The sequence below is a fragment of the Vespula pensylvanica genome, chromosome 10 (assembly GCF_014466175.1).
Source record: "Vespula pensylvanica isolate Volc-1 chromosome 10, ASM1446617v1, whole genome shotgun sequence".
NCBI classification, from domain to species: domain Eukaryota; kingdom Metazoa; phylum Arthropoda; class Insecta; order Hymenoptera; family Vespidae; genus Vespula; species Vespula pensylvanica.
Genome location: NC_057694.1, coordinates 5,622,672 through 5,647,314, shown reverse-complemented (window position 1 = coordinate 5,647,314; position 24,643 = coordinate 5,622,672). Strand labels below are relative to the sequence as shown.

The window sequence follows — 24,643 nt, the reverse complement described above, 5'->3', positions numbered from 1 at the left end:
AGCACAGAATTTTAGAAAATACAAAAATGGCCCGTATTGCAGAGAAATTTTATTCTTATAAAATTTAACGAAGTAGATTCATTTTAAATCATTAAAGTATCTGTATTATGTAGAATGAATAAAAAAAAAAAAAAAAAAGGAAGAAATAAAAAGAAAAGGTTATTTAAGTATTCAATTATGTATATATGTATATATGTAGATCAAATTTACTAACTAAATTGAATATGTACGTGAGAATCAATGTAAATCCTATTACTTCAAGTAATTTTAATTTTTTCAGGTAATATAAAAATGATTTCACCATGCATATTAGGTATCATATATATATATATAGATATACATGTGTACATATACATATATATATATATATGGAAGTAGGACGTTAAATTCAAACCTGCTTCAAAGAGTTAACACTATAGAATATGAGACAAAAGTTTCAAAAGTGATCTTAAATAATCAATTACCTCTTTCTCAAGATCACATCCAAATTTTACATCTTTGCAAGTTATCAAAAAGGTGATCTTTAAAAAAGAATCATTCCATTTGGATGGTTGTCCTAACCTATCGAAATGATTAAGAAGCAATTGATCATCGAACAAAATATAATATCGAAAAAAAGAATACTACCGATTATTAAAACGAAGCTTCAAATATCGTATTTAACAGCAATGGACATTTGAGGATCGTTATAATCAAAGCTGTATTCGTTCTCTTTCTCTTTCTCTCTCTCTCTCTCTCTCTCTCTCTCCCTCTCTTTCCCTCTCTCTATATATATATATATATATATATATACCGTGTCCTTTAATTACGTGTCATCGACTATTCCACATATATGTATGTCCATAATACGATCGGTCCATACCAAGTCAAAGAGATGCGACCGAGTAAAGGAAATATATAGAAGAGGTAACACGATCTTCATCGAATCATATTGCGCGCTACGAAGGGAGCGCTTAAAAGCTTGACGACAAAATGGATCTCAACGTTCGACTGCCGTCCTACGACTGAACGTGGTCGTGTAGTAGAATCACACAACGATCGAACTCTCTCTCTCTCTCTCTCTTTCTTTTTCTCTCTCTCTCTCTCTCTCTCTCTCTCTTTCTCTCAACGTACATATGTATCTCAAAAAAGGATAAGAAAAAGGTAAAGGAAAAGAAAATAAAAGAAATAAAGAAAAAGAAAAAGAAAACGAGAAAGAGAGAGAGGGAGAGAGAGAGAGAGAGAAAGTTTCATTTTCTCCATTACGCTTTCGATCTTTGGGTGGGGAAAATCAATAGGAAAACCGAGTTCGATAGGCGAGCATGGCTCATACAACGTACGACAGATAAAACGCTTGTTATTATTTTTGAATCTATTTCTATGCCAATAACATATGTGTGCCCTCGAATCGCAATACGTGAACAACGAAGACGATGTTACGAGAAGAAGAGTTATTGTCGACGTTGACGAGGACTCCATGGCGAAAGAAGAAGTGATTCCGAAATGTGTTTCAAAACATTTTGACTCGATGAAGAAAACATGTTAGAGTTACGAAAGATTGTCTTTGCTTCTTGACATCCGTTCGAGAAAAAAAAAAACGTTGGACCCTCGATATTTATTGGGAACTGTCCTCGAATATGATGTTTCGACGGTGGTTGTACCCTTTCTTCTCCCTTTGCATCTGCATTCTATTGCAGCTGGATTGTGTCGAATCTACTCACATAACCGGCACGTTCAACGCGAAAGAGTTCTTCCGTTTTCTGATTAAATTTGGCTTCCAAAAAACTGATCGTCACAGACAGAAGGACACATCTGGATATATATTTGGAAACATCACCAGCAAAATGAACTTTTCTGTGCCGATTACATTGGCCGTTCTTGATCGGAGTCATTTTTTAGAGTACTATGGTAATAGGACTGTAATAGATAAAAATATTGCGTGTACTCTAATGTTTAATACTCTGAATCAGAGTTCTTACGATCCGAACTGTAACGACGAAGGTCAAGATTTTCTAAGGTATGCCTGATTATAGTTTGTACTTATATATTGGGAAAAAAAGGAATAGATATTTTTACATTATATTTTTTCTTTTAATAAAGGCGAATACCTTGCCCTAGAGGAAAATTATGTCAAGACGAAGACTCTATATGGAATATTGTAAAGGGACATCAATTCACTTATGTTATACAGGACTTTTGGCAACCACGTTTCTGGTATATGAGTATAGTAGCATGTTATAGAAATGCAACAACATGCCAGTGGGAATATTATGACAAGCATGACATATTAGAGTATGATATATGGCTAGTAAATGGCAATCCTAATACTAGTGGCCTGAACAGCCTTACGTATCAGTTCTCCTATGACAGGCAGAATACTATAGAACTATATTTACTATTCTTTGTGTGCTATATTATATTAGTTCCGCTGCAATTATATGCAGCAAGATTACAAAAACACCCTGTGACACGATTATTTACGGCTAGCTTATTATTAGAGTTTGTTGCAGTGTGTTTAATTTTAATACACGTGTTAAAATTTTCTCTCGATGGAGTTGGCTACGAACAGTTAGAAGTTGCCGGCGATATTTTTGATATTCTCTCAAGGGTAAGAAAAGTATGTGTTTAATATGCGGTAGAATGTAAAAAATGTAAAACCTAAATACAAGCATGTAATATACATTTTTTTATGCTTAGTATACAGCAATAGAATATTATTAACTTTATTCATATATGTACATATATGTGTTTGTGTGCTCTTGAATTTTTTCATAAAGCATCAATACAATGAACTATTTATATTATAGGCATCATTTATGTTACTTCTACTTTTACTTGCCAAAGGATGGGCTGTAACTCGAATGGAATTAACATGGAAGCCTTTAGTTTTTGCTATATGGCTATGTTATGGAGTAGTACACATTCTGCTGTATGTTTGGAACATGGTACGTTTTTATTATTGTATTTAAATTCATTGCGAAATTTACTTGTCACACTTGTGTAATATTTTATAGACTGAAGTTGACATAGTTGAAGACATCGACGAATACCAGACTTGGCCAGGTTGGTTCATTCTTTTATTCCGAAGTGCTATAATGATCTGGTTTTTATATGAACTTCGAAATACTATGACGTACGAACATAATACTCAAAAATTGAATTTTCTTCTTCACTTTGGTGCATCTTCACTAGTTTGGTTTATTTATTTACCAATAATAGCTCTTATAGCACTTCAAGTGAGTGCTCTTTGGAGGTTTAAATTGTTGTTAGGTGAGTATTGATAAACTCTCTACACATGTTGCAGCATACAAATTCTGTAACAACAAACACGTACATCCAAATATACAATAATAATAATGAAATTTTAGGTATAACATACTCTGCTGATTGTTTTGCTTATTGTGTAATGGCACATTTATTATGGCCAACACGAAGTGAACAGTACTTTTTACTCGCTCAAGGTGGAGATAATGGTGATGAACTTGATGAATTCAATGAAGCACCTCATGTACTAAATAATTATGTGGAACCAGAACTCAGTAAAATTATCACTTAATATTAAAATCTAAATGGGGTAAAATATTGAAGAATAACGTTCAAAATGTGATGTATATTTGCCAAATGGTAAAACCATAGAAAATTGGTAATACTTTGATCTGTGCTATTTGAGACTGAAATGTGCTGCACATTCTGTAATTAATATATGTATATCATTGATTAGATCGAAATATGCAATAGAAGTCAATAATTAATGCGAAAAAGATAAAATGAACAAACACAATGTAAAAATCAGTTTATTATGATAATTTTCTACTTAGAGGATAAAAATAATGATAATTGATTTATTTTGTACTAATTGATGACACACATACACACACACACACACAGAGATATATCAAGTGCATAGTGTATAATAGAATAATATAAAGTCACTTTCTTAATTTTAAAAGATTTGAAATGTGTAGCAGATTTTTATGGTTGGCAATTATCCGATAATTTTTATTTTTATTTGGCTTCTGTATTTCACCTATATATCATATACCTATTATATAATATATACATACATAAAAATATTAAATAATCACACTATTACATAGTAAATTTTATAATTTTATAGTAATCTACATAATAGAATTTTCTTGTAATACTCACTCTCTTTTTTCTCTTTATACTGTTCAGTAATTTTATTATTCTACACTATAAAATATATTTTAGTGTGTGCTTGAAAGAGAATGATTATACATAGTTGTTTACATGATTGTGTGGTTTTATAATTACAATAAGATGGGAACATGACTAAGCAGCCATGAAATAACTAGTTGGGTACAAAACTGAAAATATTAATTTATTATAAACGATATCAGTATTATACATATACTGCATATTTACTTGGTAACAGTTTTATTATTGATACATCTGTAAACACTTGGAAATATTTACTATATAAATAGTTATGGCTCTTAGCAATTTTGTATTTTTCAGATTATATATATATAATTGTCATGCTATAAACTACTTGATTTTAATTTAGATCAAAGCACAGTAAACACATCTTATTAAAAATTCTATAGGGTTTTACTACTATTTTTTTATTAAAAAATCGTGATTTAAACTTTAATTTTTGAACTGCCTGAAGAAAGTATAAATTCTATGTGATGATTTATATTAGTATATAGATAAATATATATATATATATATATTATAAATCATTATTATTGTTAAATATTGTTGAACATTTTCCTTAGAAACTAACGTTTTTGTTTGTTTCTGTTTTATTAATTAATTAAAAATTCGGTTGTACACCATTAGAATATTAGTTTAAAAATGAATGAATCAATGACTTTGAATTAACAATTATATTTCTCATATTACTTTTTACTAGTTGTACATTATTTAATGAAATGATGTTGCTCAATCTTGTAATAAATAAGGTGATAGGGGTATACACAAATATACACTGTCTTTAGAAAAATTTTGAGCTCCTTGTATGTATTGAAATATTGGTGCAATGTTTCTAATGTCTTGATATTATTGTAGAAATCAGATAATGGATAATATTTTAGAAAAAATAATTGAAGAAAGGTCTATTATGTCCTTGAAAAGTAAATAAAATGTTTCGCAGAATAAATTCAAATGTTTAATTAAAATAATATAAACCTTGAACAAAAGATTTCAGTTATATATGTGTAGTGTTGCTTAATCAGCAATACCTTTCACATTCAACTAATTGTGAAATTAGCTTATTGTACTTAAAATGACTCTATTCATCTATATAACTAAAAGCGTATTTTAATATTTTCACATAAGCTGTTGTCAAAAAATATATTGTACAAACAATCGTCAATTTGAATTTTAATTTTTCATATTGTTAAATATACAATAGTAAATGAGAACGCAATAATGTTAACTACTTTTTTACATGTAATAAAAGAAACTAAATTATTTGCCCTTATGTCTTATAAGTATGATATAAAAAAGTATATTATTTATTTCAAAATGATAAACAAATATTATGATATCTATCTACATTTATTTCACATTTACAACAATTTCAAATGTGATGTAATCTTATTTATTTCTACATTCGGACCCGGTCCAATTCCAATTACCGTAACTGTACCAGATTGTAATTGAGTCCTCCCTGCATCTCTTATTATAGCTGTGGTTATACCAACTTGTTGAGCTTTATGTGCTATATCTAATAATTCAACTTCGTTCGATACTTTAAGAACAATCTTTGGTTGACCGTTATATAACCAATCTTTAAACATATAATGTTTTTTTGGATTGGCTGTTGCCTTTCTATAACACTCTAATGCCGCATGGGCACATTGCGCTGCTATTTTCCCTTTTCCCATAACTATGTCCGTTCTCACTATAATCACCATTTTACAATTTTCCGCTGAACATGCACGTATAAAGATTGGCATTATTTGTTTCAATATCGATAACATGTTATGAAAATTCTAATCAACTATCTAAACCTTATTCTTGTTTTTGTTTGTGCTCTTCCATACATACTCTAAACCTTTTTACATGATCCTGACATTTTCTCCAATCTCTTGTTTCGGCTATACATTCCTTAAATTGCAATACATGTAAAATAGAAACGATTGCTTTAATCAATGATCAAAAAATTTTAACAAATTTCTTATTATTATACCTGAACTTGATAATGTAATTCAAGACAGCCAGCCTTTTTTAATTTCTGCTCAATTGTATCTATAATATCAATTGTTTGAGTTTCATCCTTTTTAACAACCATGATACTTTTATATAATAACGTTAAAACATATAAATTATATTATTTTTTGACAATTATATCAAAAATAAAAATTAAACTATCGTTAGAGAGTATAAATAAATTAGATCAGAATTAAAGAAAAGAAATAGACGACATAAATATAAAATGATACGAGTACTTGTGTGTTTACACCATGCGTACATAAAACGAACGCAACCGTGTACAAGAATTGCGAAAACAAAATTTTTTAAAAAATCAAATAGAACAAATGCATTCTTGATATCGTAATGTATCTTTTTTTTTTTTTCTTCCATAAAAATAATATTCCCGTTAATTTTTCAAACGAAACATTAATAACAATTTATTATCGTGCAAAGAAATATTTGAATTTGTAGGTGGTGCTGCTAAAATGTTCGTTAAGTGTTCACTCTATTACTCTTTACACATCATGTTTGTAACGAACAGCAATAGCCAATGAATTTAGTTTTTCTAATATATCAAAGGTAAGAAATAACTTTATTTTCTTTGAACAATGAAAAGTATCTGAATATACTGTATAGATCATTTTTTTATGCATTCACGTGTATGTATTTTATTTGGTCGAATTATTGAAACGGTGATATTCTTATTAATTATTTCATATATTACTTGTCCAAAAAAAGTTGAAATAAAATTTCGGTAAAGTATCTTATCATGTATATTCTGTATTATAGCTATTTGTTCAGCAGTCCAAAAGCTTGAAATATAATATTCATTTTGTATTGAACATTCAAGAATATTTAACTAAACTTAGATGAGTTAAATTAGGATCCAAGAATTCGTGAAAGTACAAAGTTCTATGTGAATATTTTTGTAAGAAATCTGTTGTGTCCTTAACCATATTTATAAATTTTAATTGACGGTACGTCGTACACAAATTATATTTTAACATTTTTTTTCTTTCTTTTTTTTTTTTTTTTTCAAATAAAAAACACCAACATGTTTTAAAATATACAGTTTCTTATGTGATAGATATTAATTTTAAATACAAAATATTTTTTTTACAGATTGAAAAAATGTCAGAACAATTTGTTGGTTGTACAGTTTCTGTCACATGTATAGATGATCTTGGTACTTACCAGGGTCAAATAATCGATTTAAATAAACAAAGTGTGACTCTTTCAAAGGCTTTTTGTAACGGTGTACCGCATACTTCCTCTGTAGTTAGTTTGAAGTAAGTCTGTAACGTATATAAATTTTTAAGTTTAAATTAAATAAATATTATCTCATATAATCGCATTTTAGTGCTAAAGATATAGTCAATGTAGAAATTATTTCCACCAAAGAAGCCTGCTCTAATGTAAATGATACACAAACACAAAGTAAAGTAACGGTAAAGAGACCCATTGCTAAAAGAGCGGGTAGATCTTTTTCCGAAAGTGTTCCATCTTCAACACATTCTGGTGGAATGCAGTCGTCATCGAATTTCAAAAAACCTGTTGAGTCGGCGCAACAACAATCTGAACTCGCAACTAATGGCAAAATGGGATCAAGTATATCATTTTTTTTTTTTTTTTCAGATAAGAATTACGCATTTCTAAAGTTTAACGAGTAATAAATATTTAATAATTTTTACAGCCGAGTCTAATTGTAAGCCAACTCAAAAGAGACTTACTCATAGACAGAGAGTGCTTGAAAGGGACGAACATACTTTTGGTACTCCCATTGATCAATCCTTGAATCAAGATTTCGATTTTGAAAAAAATTTAGCACTATTTAATAAAGAGGTTTGTACGAAAGTTTCAATTTTTCACGAGTGAGTTAATAATTTTTTTACCAATTGATAATTATAATATTGACTTTTTTAGGCTGTATGGCAAGAAATTAATTCGCTTAAACCAGATATCGTTAGACAGTCGGAGAGTAATAGAGGCGGTGGTGGTAAATATCGACATGATGAGAACGTCATTGTATCGGAACCTACTGCCTTCAGACAAATTGTTGTACCTTCGACTGGGGAAAAGGAATACGTTACGGATGATGGCCTAGTAATACCAAGTATCACTCTTGACCTTCATCGTCAATTAATTGGTGCAGCAGATCGGCTTGGAATTAGCTGGGAACGAAGGGTATGAAATTCTAATAGTTTGTTTTACTGTATTTAATATGAAATTTGTAAGTCACTTTAAGCATTGCAGGTAGAACTTCTCGGACGTGCAGGAGCAGAAATTATTCTTCAGCTTCTCGGCGGTGGACATAGACTCAATCCAAATAATGCTCATCAATGGCCAACTGTTGTAGCACTTTGCGGACCGAATAGATCAGGAGCTGCTGGCGTTAATTGCGCACGACAATTATCTAGTCATGGTGTTAAAACAATAGTATTCGTTGAAAATTCGGAAGACGTTTTTCTTCTACAGGAACTATCTTTATATAGATTGACAGAAAACAAAGTAGAAACTAAAGTTAAAAATTTACCTTCTGTCGTAGATTTAATCCTTGTTGCGCTATGCGATGAAAATTCTCCAAAAATGGTTACTCCAGTAACACTGTGGGCAAATAATAATAGAGCACTTGTTTTAGCTATTGAACCACCATCTACAGGTACACCTGGCATTTTAAGTAAATTTAGTTTAGTCGGTGCTTTACCACTATCTCACAGTCTTGACAATGGTAGACTATATCTTTGTAATCTTGCTCTACCAAACAAAGTTTATTCTGATGTTGGAATTACTTATAGGTCTCCTTTTGGACCAAAATTTGTCATTCCTTTGCATTCCAATAACTCCTAGCAAATTTTTAACCAATTGTTGATTCTAGCAACAGCATCTTCAGATTTTAAAAAGTTCTAGTTTTTTTTTTTTTCTTTCTTTAGCATTGTATACAATTAAAATAGGTATACTGTGTCACAGGAACATACTTCAAGGACAGAGGATACTGTCCTCATATAAAAAAAAGCATAACATGCTGTGACATTTACTATGTAAATTATAGTTTTTCGTAAGCATGTGTTAAGTGTGGCTTACAGCAAATTGAGGATGATATATTTGATATGTTTTAATAGAACAATATATTTATTGATATATCATACATTTATAATATTAGATTAAACACATTTATATAATCGGACAAAAAATGAGCACAGTCAGAATTCTATAAACGATATTATGTAATTGCATTTGAATTTTGCTGCTGAAGCTTTGTAAATGAAATCATTAAAATACGTAGTATATGCGATAACGGTTATAACAATCAGTGAAAAAGAAATTGTAATATTTTAATATGTATTAGATATTCTTTAGAAATGATCCATTTTATGACTCGTAAAAATTATAATTACACTGAAAATTATTTATTGTACAAGTCCTATTTCTTTTTTTTTCTTTTTTTTCTTTTTTTTTTTTTTTTTTTTGAAAAGTTCAGATGTATTTATCACGCGATAATTTTTACAATAGCTATTGATTTCTATGAAATCTATTATGTCATTATTCATTTAATTAGCATGTTTTGATATGTATTATTGAGTTCAAGAAGTATGTAAGGAAAATATTTCTCTTTTTCTATACTCGAAATTACTTTCCTAATGTATTTCTCTAATTAGGCATTAAATTTATCTTATCATATATTATAAAATATTCTGTGCACAATTATAATAGGATTAAATGCATTATATTGTTTTTGCAGATATCTAATTAGGTTCATATTCCCTTTCATTTCTAAAATAAATGTTATTAACTAAATTCAAAAGAATTTCAATATTTCAAATTTTATAATCGTTAATATATATATATATATATATATATATATATATATATATACAAAAAAAAAAAAAATTCGTACAGAAAATACTTATTCCAGAGCTGTGTGAAAAAATTAGCATATCTAGTGTATTTTCTACAGAATAGTATATTTATATAAATCAATCATTTCAAAATGTGATGTTGCATTTTTAACGACTGTTTGTAACAAACATTCAATATACAAGACTCATTTTAATTATAATCATTATAAGTAATTTATTCATATTTTATACCTGATTGTATATTCTTAAATTTATTTTACATTTAAGATTTAACAAATCGTAATGCTATAAATTAGTAAGTAAAAAAAACATAATTTGTTTCTCATGCAAAACTTTAATTAAGTTCTAAATATTTTCAAAAAAGATATATGAATTAAATAAATCTGCAACTTTCACTGAGTAAATAAAATAGCTAGGCAAAAGAAGAAATTTTTATGTTTCTAAAAATTATTTTATTTATAATTTTGTATAACTTTGTATTCAACATATTTTTTTTTTATTTTGATATACATAGATGTAATGAATCTTTTCTCATTAAGGTGCAAGTACTTTTAACAATAATAAATGTAAGTACTTACAGTATATATATTCCTGTAAGATATTGGTCATAAAGTTTGATCAATATTTATCAGGAATTATATATGCATTATCACTCACGCATATTGAGAAAGAACATAATATAAGAATACTTGTATCTACAGAACAGTGTATACTGTATACTGGTGCATGATTGTTACTAGAGTTATTGATGAGATTAAAAGAAACAATAAAAGTGTAATAGCCTTATTAAAATTTGTATGGTTTTGAAATCAGAAATAGTATGTTATGTGCATGAACATTACAATTTACTATCTGCATTATATTTATATCAAATGAGTTATAACTCTTCTAAGCATTAACTGTTACAAATATTCCGTTCGTTTTATTTCGTGTTTTGCTTGGTTTTCGTTTAATAATAATAGTGATAAAAATTAAAATTCTTTTGTGGTACACAGAAATACAATGAGATGAAATAGTAATTCTATAATTGAACATTCACATTTTTATTGTCGAGTTTCATAAATGCATGTCAAATCAGCATTCATTATAATTCATATAATCATCCAATTCGTGATTCTACTTCTAACCGAACAAGTATGAATGAAAAGACACCTAATTTAGGATAATCGTTTATAAGGCCAGTATAATCATGATATTAATAATTTTATATCGTCTGTCTTATTAAATAAATTTTTTTACTGAAAATTGCTTTTATAATATATTTAATATTTGAAAATAGTAGCACCACCCTAAATAAATTCTATAAATCAATGATATACGATTCGTTTTCTCAACTACAAATTTTATATATCCTAAAGAATATTTACAATTTTAATAGATATCAGTCACTTCTAAATAAAAAACAGTCTGATCTATACTCTGTTTCTTAATATTTAGTTATTGATTGACGATATTGACGATATATTTTCTTTAAATATTTATACTAAATTTATTTATATAAAATATAATCAAATTTATACACACACTATCCACTTATAATCAAGTAAAATCTATATTTTTATTTGATCACCTTAATTTTCAAGTATATTTCTATACCAACATTACGATTAATATATTTTAAAGTAATATTTTTTATTTTAACATATTGGTAAAAATATACTCTTTAAAGTATTATACTTCATATAATTCTATTCTCTATAATTGTTCTAATGTATTTTCAATGCTATAGTTTTATTCATTCTTAAAACTTTAGTGAAATGTCGAAGAGGAACACTAAATTCGTGTTGTTTAGGCAAAAATTTCATGAAATAGTGAGATGTTAATAATACAAAGATCAGTGTGAAGCGTCTGAATAAATCGATTAATTATTTTATCAAGTAATCACATTGACTTTTAATCATTCAGTGAATACTTTTTCTTAGAATCTCGTTATCATTTTACAATCAACATAAATAATTTCGTACTAATGCGATATCGTATTTAGCAATATCTAATTTGATATTATTTTCTGTTTCTAGCATTTTGCAGTTTGGACGGTTTAAAATGAAGTGATGTAAATTGTTGCTGTATTTATATAATAAACAAATTTCAATTTGGAAACAGATATATATTAGAATATATATTATATCATGATTACTCTACATTCAATCACTCAAAGCTTTTTTCAGGATATATATAGATGGAGAGGCCATTGTAAAGATTACGTTCTAGAACGAAAAATTTATAAAATTGAATAATTTGTACTAAGTTTCAGCAATTAATATATGTATATATCGTTGATATGATATCACGTAAGTATATCGTTAGAAAAATTTTTATCAAATGAAATTAGGCATATACCTATTAGTTCTTCAACGAATATTGTATATTATTTTTTCTTTGCTAATAACTTTTCTTTTTTATACTCTTAATTTCCTTTAGAATATTAATGTTTAAAATAATGTTGATCAGGCCATATTTTTGTATCGTTTAGAAAAAAATTATAAATTATTAAAACAGATTATGTATGAAGGATACATGCTATTATTGCTCAAGAATAATGATACTAAAGTTTATTATCGCGTCTATGATTAAAAAAGTTTTGCAAATTATTTCAAACAATTGTACAAATAATTAATATTAAAAATGTTACAATAGTTAAAAAAGAGAGAGAGAGAGAGAGAGAGAGAGAGAACTCTCGATATATTGAGCAATAATGCATGTTAATCCTTCATGCATATATGTATGTGCACTCATATGCACACAATTAATTTCTTTTAAAATAATAATCTACTTTGCAAGTTTGTTTCCTTTGCATGATGATGCAAGTCGTCAAAAAACAATCCGCATTGTAATAATGCTGTACCTAATGCATCGGCGTATCAAAAAATGCCAGTTGTGTCTGGCTCTTAAAACATCCTCCTAGGAAGCAGGAGTTGGATTAGCGGTAGGTGGAATAGCGCTGGATTGTTTAGCGCGTCTACGTTTGTTTAATAATGGATTATTGGTATGATCGAGTTGTTTAAGATTTGCCGTATCGTAATCTACCCGCATTGTAGCTAAAGAACGAGTCATTTCTTCTTGTACCTCAGGCCAAAGTTCTTCACCTTCCCTTAATACACGACCAGTGTGCAAAGGGGTAGGAGGCACTTCTGTATATTTCTATAGATAAAATAAATATATAAAAAACCGATTATTTTTATCAAAAAATTTTCGATTAATCGAGACCTATGTTAAAAATAATGTTAACGTAAAAATATAACAGCATACGATAAAACGTGCCTTTTAATATCTCAAATGACTCAAATCACGCACTTAATTGTCTAAAAATAAATTAGACAATTCAACTTACGGCAATCCATTTATTGCGCATCACTTCGTCTATCTGCAATCTTTGTGCTGGATCTGTGCATAACATTCCTTTAATGAGATCACGAGCTTGTACACTTACATTAGACCATTCTGGAGCAGGAAAATCATATTGACCCAATCGAATTCTTTTTTTCATTCCAGGTGATATCGCTAAACCGTGATTACTATAGAACGGTGGAAAGCCACATAATCTATGAATTCAATAAAAAGAATTACAGGCTAATCTTAGAAACGTTTACAGATCAAGATTTTTTTTTTTTTTTTAATTGCGTTTAACGTGAGAAGTTCACTTACAGTATATACATTATTACACCAAGCGACCAAATGTCGCAACTTTTATCGTATTTTTCTGGTCCCAGAACTTCTGGAGCTACACATTATAAAATGACAAACAAATCTTTCCGTAAAATTTATTTTCAGTAATAAAAAGATTTATTTAGTAATCTATATATATATATATATATATATATATATGTATATATATATATATAAAATTACTTACCAACATAATATGGCGTATAACAAGGAGTTTGTAATGTATCTTTCATATGTGTTTCTTTGGCAAATCCAAAATCAGTTAGTTTTAAAATTCCCGTACTATCTATAAAATGAAATAAATCAATTGAAATTAAGAAAAACACGATTAAACAATAATTTACTTATGATTTTTCATTTACCAGGTTTGGAATATAAAAGATTTTCCGGTTTGAGATCTCTGTGAGCAATATTCATATCGTGCAGATGTTTTACAGCTACACATATTTCGTACATTATTTGTGCAGCTTCTGTAAATAGATTATATACACACGCACACATATATATATATATACATACATACATTTTATATCATACAAAAAAAAAAAGGAAGAAAGACATTGAAATTTTTAATTTCTTCTTATATATACCTCTTTCCGTAAAAGCACTGTCTTGTCGATCTTGAATCCTTTGAAATAATTCACCACCTTCCATACTATAATACAAATAAACGAATCGCAATAAATCGATAAACAGATCTATTAAACTATCATTCAAATCTATTACAACGACAAATTTTTAACTATTACACACCATTCCATTACCACGAGTAAACATTTGTTTCCACTATACGAATTTTCATATACATCCTTTACTTGGACTATATGTCTACAATTGGACGCCCTCCAATGTAATTCAACTTCTCTTCTCGCTTTAACACAATCGTGTAAAACCTGTAGAAACGAGAATATATCTATGTTATACAAGAAACATTTAATATTTAACACATTATTAACGTCATCCAATAGTGCGTTTAACATTCTCAACATGATTGAAATGAAAAGTTCTCGGAATTTAAAGATCCCTATTGTAAAGAAGAAAAAAAGAAAGAAAAACTATATATATATAAGATTCTTCTCTTATACTCGACTTGTTATAATCTATTTATCAGAAAGATCGACGTCACTAGCAGAATTCTTTTTCTCGAGAGACCAAAGAAAAAGAGAGAGAGAGAGAGAGAGAGAAAGAGGGAGAGGCAATTTTTTATCTCCTAAGCTATTTCCAACAAACCGACGTAATCGCTAATGTAAACTTAAAGATGCGATGGTGTAAAAATGAGAGTAAACAAACATTCGATTTGATAGATGAGGATCTTACAAGTATTATACAAATGTATATACTACGAAAGTAAATTATATCCATGGGGAGTACAAAGAGATTAAACAGTTTTAAAGAATTCGTCATCGATGATACGGAGTTTTTCAATTGCGATGACTAATCTTTATTTAATTTATTCCATTAGAAAAGATACTTAAAAATAATATTTAATTATAAGAAGCTTATAAATGTATATATGTACAATTCGAATAATTTAATATTGTTTTCGAATTTATAATGACACACACCTGTGTGATCTATGTTAGGAATCTGAGCACATATGATACGTTTTTCTAGTTATGACATGCGTCAATGAAAAATGCATGCAAATGCAATTTACACATTCGAAGAAGTAAAAACGCAGGTACGAGACTCGAAGAAGTGTATGCGTATAGGAAACAGCATTCCTCTTATACTTCGTAACACTGACTTTGCACTCCTTATTTTTCTCTATATATCGAAAAATTATCTACACAGATAATTTGTAATTATTTTCTAAAATGCCGATTTTTAAGGCAATACGATTAATACGGCTATCACGAATACTACGACAATTTGAAAATTCTGCGGCTTTCTTTTTTCGATTAAAAAAATTAAATTTATACATTAAAAAAAAAAAAACTCATTATCTCGTCAGAATTATTATAATTTAAGTTTTTCATATCCATTAATTTTTTACGAACGCTTGAATCATTTCTATTCATTATTATTAAAAATTTTAAATAATAAAATTATGCTTAACATATATATTTTAATAATTATGATTTTAATAATCTTAAAAGAAAAAATTAGTTCTTATATTACCAATCGATTTGATGATTCCGATGTTAAAGAATGACGATTCGTAAAAATATTCAAAATTATGCGGTGTAAGACAAACGAAATAAATTGTGCAAAAACTTTGCATTGTTAAATACTATTGTTTTTTTTTTTTTAATATATAATACGACGTGTGTGTCAATTCCAGCGATTGCTTACGAAGTAATTACTTGAAATAATCAAGCGGGACTCGGCCGATTATCCGAAAGATTTACGAACGTGATGTCGTCCGTAAGATGGACGATACATTTTTCTCGCAATTAAAATCTATTATTACAGCACACATGCGAAGAAATAAATTACGAGACTCTGTTAAACGGACAGTCTTTAATTTACGCGTCTCTTGCCGATAATTTTCGATACGTCTAATTTTGCGTCACGTAAGATGTCTAGACTTCGTGATCTAGAAAGAGAGAAAGAGAAAGAAAGAGAGAGAGAGAGAGAGAGAGAGAGAGAGAGAGAGAGAGAGAGAGAGAGATTTACTCTTCGCTCTTAAAGATATTTAACGTCGAATGAAAGAAAAATGTGATAAGAAATCACGCGGTTGACCGTACATGCGTGTTGTAATATAACGTTTTCATCGTATGTCTGATCTAAAAATAATATTTAAAGGTTATTGCGCGTTCCGCGTTCTGAAATCGAAAGAAGTCGAAACTGGTTTTCATTCAGATCGTTAGTATGTCATCAAATGATGCCAACATCGGCGATAATGAGAGAACGCTTTCGATATGAACGAAAAATTAATTGCGTAAAAAGGATGAGAAATCGAAATCGTACGTGTCATCATAATTCCGCGAGGAATAAAGAAGACGAAAGGGAGAGCTCGAAAGAAAATGTATATAAAAAAATATTTTTTTGGCAAAATCTGTTACTATATATCGTGATCGCTATACATCGTCATCAAATCGTCCTTTCTTTTTTTTCTGCTTTACATCGAATTAATCCTTGCGATTATTCAGCTCTAAACTTTTTGCAAACAAAACAATATTTCTCTTTGACAATTTCAGCTATAGAACACGATCCATTACCAAAGATTTATTTCTATAAAAAATTTTCAAACACTAATAGAATCGTTTTTAACACCTCGTGCTACTCCGCCTTGCTAACTCTACTACTTTGCTACTTTTTTTCTAACTCTAATACCTTTGGTATTTTCCAACTATTTACGTATTCATAACTGTATACTCTCAACTTCCGCATTTCCATTGAACTCTCATCGAATATTTCTTAGGAAAGTTTATATCCACATGCTTACGTATATACCTATGCCTGTGTATATATATATATATATATATATATATATATATATATATATACGCATATACATACGTAGCTATATACACTTAATTAAAATCGGCGACGTTATACGTCATTGATAATGCAATATCGACATTTTAAACTAGTCCAGTACTATGTCGTTGATAGGAACGATGTCAATCATCGTCATCGCCATCGCCATCGTCGTCATCGTTGTCGATGGTAATAAATACAACGTATGTGAAAGAAGAGAAAGAGATCAACAGTTAGAAAGAGAGAGGACGAGAAACCTGTCGATCATAAAAAGATCGAATTTATGATAATAAGATTAACATTCGTCGACGATTGACATGTCCATTAACATTACCATATAAATCGAACGAACGAGCCGCGAAATGGAAACGTCGTTGATCTAACCAAAGACTAAATTATGTTCTCCAGCCAACGTCGCGATCGAAAATGGTGTCGTGCTCGTCTGACAACGATAAAAGAAACGCGTAGCGATGACGTCGTCTTCGTTGTCGTTACAAGAAGAAGAAGAAAAAAAAAAAAAGCAAACAAAACCGTATAGATCTCGTTCTTTTTTCTTGTTAAGAATCAATGCGAAATAACATTGCCAAATCACGAAGGGCAAATATCTCTTCTACAACTTTAAACAATAATAAGAGATTTGATTTAGTTCCGAGAAAAACAGTCTTCCAAGTCTTTCACGGTGTTGTTAATACTTTGTTAGAAGAATGACAAAGAGTTTTACGCATTAAAATATCGACGTAAAAAAGTAGTAACGTTCTTCGGAGTATCGCCGTTGTTTCATTTATTGATAAAAATTATATTTCTTTGTCCTTAGTGTATTTCGAAGACTTCTAAACAATGTTTCATTTTATCGAATAACATTTTATATGTGCTGCTTTTTTTGTAACATATAACAGAGTTATTCATAACACGAATCCAACAAAGCGTTCTCCAGTTATGAATGTGTCCGAATATTGAAAAAATTACAGGCATTGTATGTTTTTATTGCATGGTAAAATATTCTATATATATATATATATATATATATATATATATATATATATATATATATGGATGACATGTTACACTTAAATGCAGAAAGTATAAATATAGAAGCATTAACAGGACGGTGTCAAGCATTTACAAAACAAACAACGAAAAGTAAAACCGCCGTATGTGGTTTGTCAATGGCGGCCGTTTGAAGGCTTACAGCCGGAAATCAATCAACGAGGACGAATTTACAGTGAAAAAGTAGGTTACAGACGTTGCCTTGACACGAGACAAAAAAGACGGCGTGAAAAAATTTATTTGCATATATTTCTCTTTGTTTTTCTTTTAACATTAACTGCTCCGTATAAATATTATAGAGTGTTCACGATTTATGTCGAAATAGCAACATGACGAAGAAAAAAAAAAAAAAAAAAGAAAGAAAACATAAGTATCTAGATTCGTATTCATATATAATTCAAAATACATATGAAAGCAATTTGTCATTCCAATAAAATAACAAATGAAGTTAATCTCGATTGATTTTTCTCGATAATTCAAACGCTCTCGTTTCTCGATAATATTTATCGAAAATTCTCAAGATCTACAATCGCGATGATATTTCTTGCGTACCAGACTAGACGACTTAACAATAGGATTTATTAAGATTATGAAACGCTCGCATTATGTCTTATTAGAGCCATTATTATCATCATTGTATTTAACGACGAGGACGATACTTATTTGCGCCGTGGGAAACGACAGATGATAGGTAAGTCTATGTTTTCCGGTAAATTTGAATTACGCGCGGTATACACTTTCGATCGATCGTCTCTTTTTCTCTCTCTTTTTATCTTTCTCTTTCTCGTTTGTCTTCCTATACGAATTTTCATCGTCACATTTGAACTTTTTAAGATACGGATGCGTCTCCTTTTAAATTAATTCTTTGACTGTAATGAAAAGAAGAAAAAAAAAGAATAATCGTCGCATGTTACAATTTCAAAAAATTTCATCGAGCCGTAGAATAATGTATTTGCAGAATATTAATGTATTTGTCATGGAGAAAAAAATATTTTAAAAGAAAAAAGAAAAAAATAAACAAGCAAAAATAATGTAATTTAACCGAAACCTCGTAATAATTGCCACGTTCATTCGAAAACGTAATGTATGAATAATTCTAAATGCATCAGCGTCTACCTCGTTTTTTCTTTCTTTCTTTATTTTTTTTACGACAACGTATCGCTCGTTTTTTTCTATTTTTCTTCTTCTTCTTCTTTTTTTTTTTTTTTTACCTTATCTTTGTTTTTATTTTCCTTATCGGCATATTCATATATGTATTTCGTGTTATCGCTCGAAGTTATGCTTAAGCAACTGAACCTAATCGAAGATTAATTTTCCCGTAGGGAAAAGGGTTAATTAGGTAATTAGTAATTCGCAAACGTAATTTCTTATCGCGGAACTGCCCTTACGACCCTGGGAATATTTCCAGTTGAGAAACGGGATGATAACTAACAGCAAAGGCATTAACCATTTCGGTAGTGGAAAGCATGAGATCATCACGTTGTTTAGGCACCGATATATCTCTGACTTATCGGTTCGCCACGAACCTATGCAACTATTCGAAGCATTCGATATCTAACGTTCCTTATACGTTTCTTATACATATATAAAGACAGAGGGACATACACGCCTAACTACCTTTAAAAGTCATCAAGGCAAGAATCGAAACTCTCGAAATTAATATAGACTGTGTTTTTCCTTTTTATTATATCTTTCTTGTCTTTTTTTTTTTTTTTTTTTTTTTTTTTTTTAAATCGTACTACGTATTTACATCTTACATTTACTCGTCATCGTAAAGATTTATGTAATACGATATAAAATAATCCAGAGAGAACTTACCAAACTTTTATGAGTCAAGAATGAAAATTTGATATGATACCACACATCTATTTAGATGATAGGACTCGGGAGAAAAAATGAAAAATTCGAGAGAATAATTCTTATATTATTCTTGAGAATCGTTGAATCGATTTCGAATCGTTAATACGACGATGCTCGAAACTCTATTAATATCAAGATCGTAAGCAGTTTTAATATTTTAATAATTCAACTAACTCGACTCATTACGCTTTAAAAATCATTGCTCTTATAAGGGAAATCCCAAAAGATATCTGACGAGCTCGAGGCAGATTTATTATATTATTTTAAAATACTTTCCAAGAATTCGTACGGCATGACGTCAAGCAATGACGAAATCGATCTAAAGGATTTAAAAAGCGACGGCCAATCGTTCAGAGATAGATAGAAATAAAGAGAGAGAAAGAGAGAGAGAACACCGGTTGTCACGATTTCTTGCTTTATAAACTAACGTTATATATCCTCGTAAATTAAATCATAAAGTTGAACGATGCGATCGAGAATCGGTCTGCTCGAGAACATATGTACGACGAATGAATATTTTCCATGATTCGTGTAATCGGTCATCGGCATTCGCTATATGTATACTTATTATCTTTATACGAGATCGACCATTGCTCATACCGCGACCGTGGAACGAATGCCTTTGCCAGCTGCATTTACTTATATATGTATATATGTATATTTGAACTAGACGTTTCGCGATTCTTCTACGTAAGTTTTATTAGAATTTCAAAGTTCAATATACATACATACATACATATGTACGTACATACATATGTATATACATACGTAAGTTCTAATGTCGTATTAAATATATCTAACGAAATGACTTTATCTTGAAATTAACTGATTAGAAATCGAGAATCGGTGCGAAGGGTTATAAAAATATATATATACGTAATCTCCCGTGAACAAGAAGGAAGGGAGATCGTTCATAGAGGTGAGGAAGGGTCAGGCTCGTATATTTAAATTTCGATGATAAAGGAAACAAAAGGATAAGACGCGAATGTATAGCGTCGTACCGACCGAATGGGAAATCACTGGGTATAAATAGAGGATGACTCGCGGTCTGGACTCGCCCGTTGAATATCGCTAGTCGATGATGATGATGATCATACCTCCTTGTGGGCCAAGTGGATATCGGACGTGAGCTTTTACGAGATCGATGCTCCTCTCAACGAGAAAAACTTGTTTTGTAAAATTATCGAAAAAAAAAAAGAACAAAAATTACAAATGAATAAAGTAAAGTCAATTATTCCTTTTTAATATCTTTTAACGAATAATGTGTTCATCCTTTCGTAACATCGTCGCTTTGGTATTTCAAAAATAGACGGGGTCGCATGGTGATATATAAGTACCTATGATGCGTGACACATGATATCTCTCTCTTTCTCTCTCTCTCTCTCTCTTTCTCTGTCTGTCTGTCTGTCTGTCTGTCTGTCTGTCTGTCGCTTTCTCTCTCTCTCTCTCTTCTACAAAGTAGTCACTATTTCGATTCTTCGAACGTTTTGAAAAAGAACATCTTTCAATTTGAAATTATATTTCGAGGAAGAATAAGAAACTAAATAAACATGTAAGAGTTGGCTCTCGTAGAACGAATATACAATCTATCTCTCTTTCTACTATCTTAATCATTCCTTTGCGCTTTGACTAAGAACATTGCTGGCATAACAACAAGAGAACACGTAAATGGAAAGACATACATATATATATATATATATATATATATATATATATGTGTGTGTGTGTATACGTAAAAAAGAGAACACGTGTACGAAACTTGTACAATTTTAATTTATTAGATGTATATAATTTAAAAAAGAATAACGCGTTGACAGCTATTTAAATTAGTTCTTATAACCAGTCGATGTTGACAATCGAAGCGCAAAAAAAGGATTAATCGATGTTCAAGATTTATGCAGAATGTAGATCGAATAAAAATATAAGAAAAATATATATATATATTAAAAAAAAAAAAAAAAAAGAAGAAGAAAAGAAAAAAAGAAAAGATGAATCGTTCTAACCTTGAGGGCATATTTTTCCCTAGTATTTTTATCGTAGCATTGTACGACCTTCCCGTTAATACCAAGCCCCAGAACGTGATTACTGATCTCGTAATCGTCGGTGATCGGGGTGACTTTTGGTAGTCGAGCCTCGCACTTAGGTAACATATTCTCCATTATTTTCCTCTTGCAATCCTGACTCGTACTCGTGGTCTCGTCCTTTTTTCGACTTATCGTTATGGTATCCTTCGTTTCGTCTTCCCGTTTTCGTTTGCACTTTTTTAACTCCTCCTTTTCCTCCTTTTTTTGTTCCAAAGGAGATCTCTTCTGCTTTCTACAAAGAAAAAAAGAAAAAGAGAAAAAGAAAAAACGATTAATAATCACGCTGATCGTCTGTGACAATGGCAGCGATATAAATAATATTCGCGAATCGTTTATGCTATAATTCGTTCCAAGTAAAAAACCTAATGACCGATAAACAATTCGTCCTAATGCAATAATATTATTTTTATCACTTAAACGACGAGGACCATCGATTGGTATAATATTTAAATTGATAATAAAATAATGAAATAAATATTTCGATCGATATAACACAGTTCAACAAAGAATAGCTCGTATAACGAATCGCGATAAACGCATAAACGCATTACGCTTATTCCTTATAGATATATCATGACTCGGTTAAATGATTTACTCGCAATGGCGCGCGGGCGCAAAGTGATAGTATGTAATTACGTCATGAATCGTAACTCAGTTTCGGCGCACGCTTCTACGTACTCACGGGTTCCTTCTGATTCTACGCAGATATATGTATATAATATGCGCAGTATGTATGTATGTATATATATATATATATATATATATATATTTATATACGACATGTATATAAACGTATCGACGAGGATAATATTTCAACGAGTTTTATTCGATCTCCAAGTAACTTTCTATCGATCGTACAACTACTTTTGTTAACGATTAAATATTCACAGTGTTAACGATATTATGTATATTGTAGAGAACGTTGTCGTGATCGATAAACTACATATGTATCGTTGAAAAATGTATGTAACGTTTAACAACGATATAGAAAACGAAATAACGTTAAAAGAAATGCAAGTCATGCGAGAATAATAATGTATTTGTTTTAACGACGGTAATAAAATTATTCGATCGTCTCGTCGAATTAATAATAAATTTCTAATAACGAATCTTTAAAAAATAAAAGAAAAAGAAAGAAAAAAAAACTATAAGAGAAAAACATAATGCCGGTGGTTTCGATCCAACTGCAATGCAACGATGCACGACGGCACGCCATTGGTTCGTCTTTTCGATATTAAAGCATATCGACCAATAGGAAAGCGATAGGACCAATGGCGTTGCGGCATTGCGGTCGCGATAGGAACGTAAATCGACCGTAGGATGTTGTGTTACACACATGTGCGCGACAATATATCGCGAATACACGTATAAGTGTGCTTGTACATAGTACTCGTAAATGTTTCTCGCGATAAAATCGATCGGACGTTTGATAAATGAAATGTTATTATTATGCGTGCGCCTTTCGTTGCAGAGAAAACACAGAACGTTATGTGTACATGTAAATATATGTACGCGTTATGCGTACGAAAAAGAAAAAATAAAAACGATCAAGCAAACCAAAAAAAAAAAAAAAAACACAATTGCAATTTTCACACTAAACTTTCCATTGTCATATAACTTCGCGCGCCACTAATAAACGCGACGAAGAATGTTAAAAAAAAAAAAAAAAAAAAAAAAAAGGGAATAAAAGTAATATTTATCGAATATATATCGATGAGAAAATTCGTGTTTCAGGTTTACGAACATAATAAGAAAAATACGAAGAGAGAAAAGAAATAGATCGAAGAGAATGATAGATATAAAATTTAACAAGGTTAAGATAGAAACCTCCAGAACCTCCACTTAGAACCCGACTTCGGCATGTGTGCGTAGTAAGTAGAAAAAGAATCGGTTGAATATTCGATAGGTTTGAATTTGAAAATCCCGCCTCTTCTTTTTTCAACGAAGTCGATTCGAATAAGTAGCACACGTTTCCAGAAGAGGAGATGCACGTTTCTGGAGAAGAGAGGAAACGAGGAGGAATATGCACACGTACACGCACACGTACACGCACACGCACACGTACACGTTTTTACACACGCGTGGTAATTACGATTAAAAAAAAAAAAAAAAAAAAAAAAAACGAACGAACGAAAGAAAATCAAACTTTTTTAAACGTGCACGAAAAAGTCGATTAACCGATTGTCGTCAAGCTGAAAACTAAAGAGAAATCGAGCCAATGAAACGTCGTTATCGTCGTTGTCGCTGTCGTCAGATCGAGTTGGCGCGCTACTCAATTCGCAACTCCTTTCCGTTGAAAATTCCTTATTAAAAAGAAACGAAAAAAAAACGGGGAACGTTAGTGTGTGTACGTGTGTCTTTTTCTCTCTCTCTCTCTCTCTCTCTCTCTCTCTCTTTCTGTTTCTCTATCTCTATCTCTATCGTCGTCGTATAAGCGCGCGCAACAAAACAACGAACGACCGATTCTCGCGTTTACGCGAATTCGACGAAAATGAGACTGAAGATTCTTTCATGATCATTGTCGCGTTATGCAAGAGCCTTTCGACAATTATAAAA

General features: G+C 30.2%; 5 protein-coding genes across 8 annotated transcripts; 2 read left to right on the top strand and 3 right to left on the bottom strand.

Annotated features, from left to right (window-relative positions):
* Positions 1-1,187: 1,187 nt before the first annotated feature.
* On the top strand, positions 1,188-5,107 carry LOC122632527 (transmembrane protein 145). The gene is made up of 5 exons (XM_043819410.1): positions 1,188-1,996; positions 2,080-2,587; positions 2,787-2,924; positions 2,994-3,249; positions 3,348-5,107. The coding sequence occupies exons 1-5, from the start codon at positions 1,617-1,619 to the stop codon at positions 3,533-3,535; spliced, it is 1,470 nt and encodes a 489-aa protein (XP_043675345.1). The 5' UTR covers positions 1,188-1,616; the 3' UTR covers positions 3,536-5,107.
* On the bottom strand, positions 3,158-24,172 carry LOC122632529 (MAP kinase-activated protein kinase 2). 4 transcript variants are annotated; one of them, XR_006327883.1, is made up of 12 exons: positions 23,915-24,172; positions 22,007-22,319; positions 14,424-14,563; positions 14,261-14,325; positions 14,033-14,140; positions 13,858-13,956; positions 13,650-13,725; positions 13,336-13,546; positions 12,850-13,145; positions 8,681-8,751; positions 8,387-8,560; positions 3,158-3,293 (listed from the first exon to the last, which is right to left on the bottom strand). XR_006327883.1 is itself a non-coding variant. In XM_043819413.1 (9 exons), exons 1-9 carry the CDS (start codon positions 23,947-23,949, stop codon positions 12,906-12,908), a joined length of 1,287 nt encoding a protein of 428 aa, XP_043675348.1. In that variant the 5' UTR covers positions 23,950-24,171; the 3' UTR covers positions 10,440-12,905. The 4 variants fall into 4 exon arrangements, 2 of the variants coding, with proteins under 2 accessions (XP_043675348.1, XP_043675349.1); XR_006327882.1 differs by lacking the exon at positions 3,158-3,293 and having other exon boundaries at positions 8,352-8,560; XM_043819413.1 differs by lacking the exons at positions 3,158-3,293; positions 8,387-8,560; positions 8,681-8,751 and having other exon boundaries at positions 10,440-13,145; positions 23,915-24,171.
* Positions 5,496-5,933, bottom strand: LOC122632530 (peptidyl-tRNA hydrolase 2, mitochondrial). Its single transcript, XM_043819415.1, has one exon. It carries the CDS (start codon positions 5,931-5,933, stop codon positions 5,520-5,522), a length of 414 nt encoding a protein of 137 aa, XP_043675350.1. The 3' UTR covers positions 5,496-5,519.
* On the bottom strand, positions 5,925-6,438 carry LOC122632532 (cytochrome c oxidase assembly factor 4 homolog, mitochondrial). Its single transcript, XM_043819419.1, has 2 exons — positions 6,143-6,438; positions 5,925-6,060 (listed from the first exon to the last, which is right to left on the bottom strand). Exons 1-2 carry the CDS (start codon positions 6,242-6,244, stop codon positions 5,965-5,967), a joined length of 198 nt encoding a protein of 65 aa, XP_043675354.1. The 5' UTR covers positions 6,245-6,438; the 3' UTR covers positions 5,925-5,964.
* LOC122632528 (enhancer of mRNA-decapping protein 3) lies at positions 6,937-9,990 on the top strand. The gene is made up of 6 exons (XM_043819411.1): positions 6,937-7,124; positions 7,270-7,436; positions 7,508-7,755; positions 7,841-7,989; positions 8,071-8,331; positions 8,401-9,990. Exons 2-6 carry the CDS (start codon positions 7,279-7,281, stop codon positions 8,992-8,994), a joined length of 1,410 nt encoding a protein of 469 aa, XP_043675346.1. The 5' UTR covers positions 6,937-7,124; positions 7,270-7,278; the 3' UTR covers positions 8,995-9,990.
* Positions 24,173-24,643: the final 471 nt, after the last annotated feature.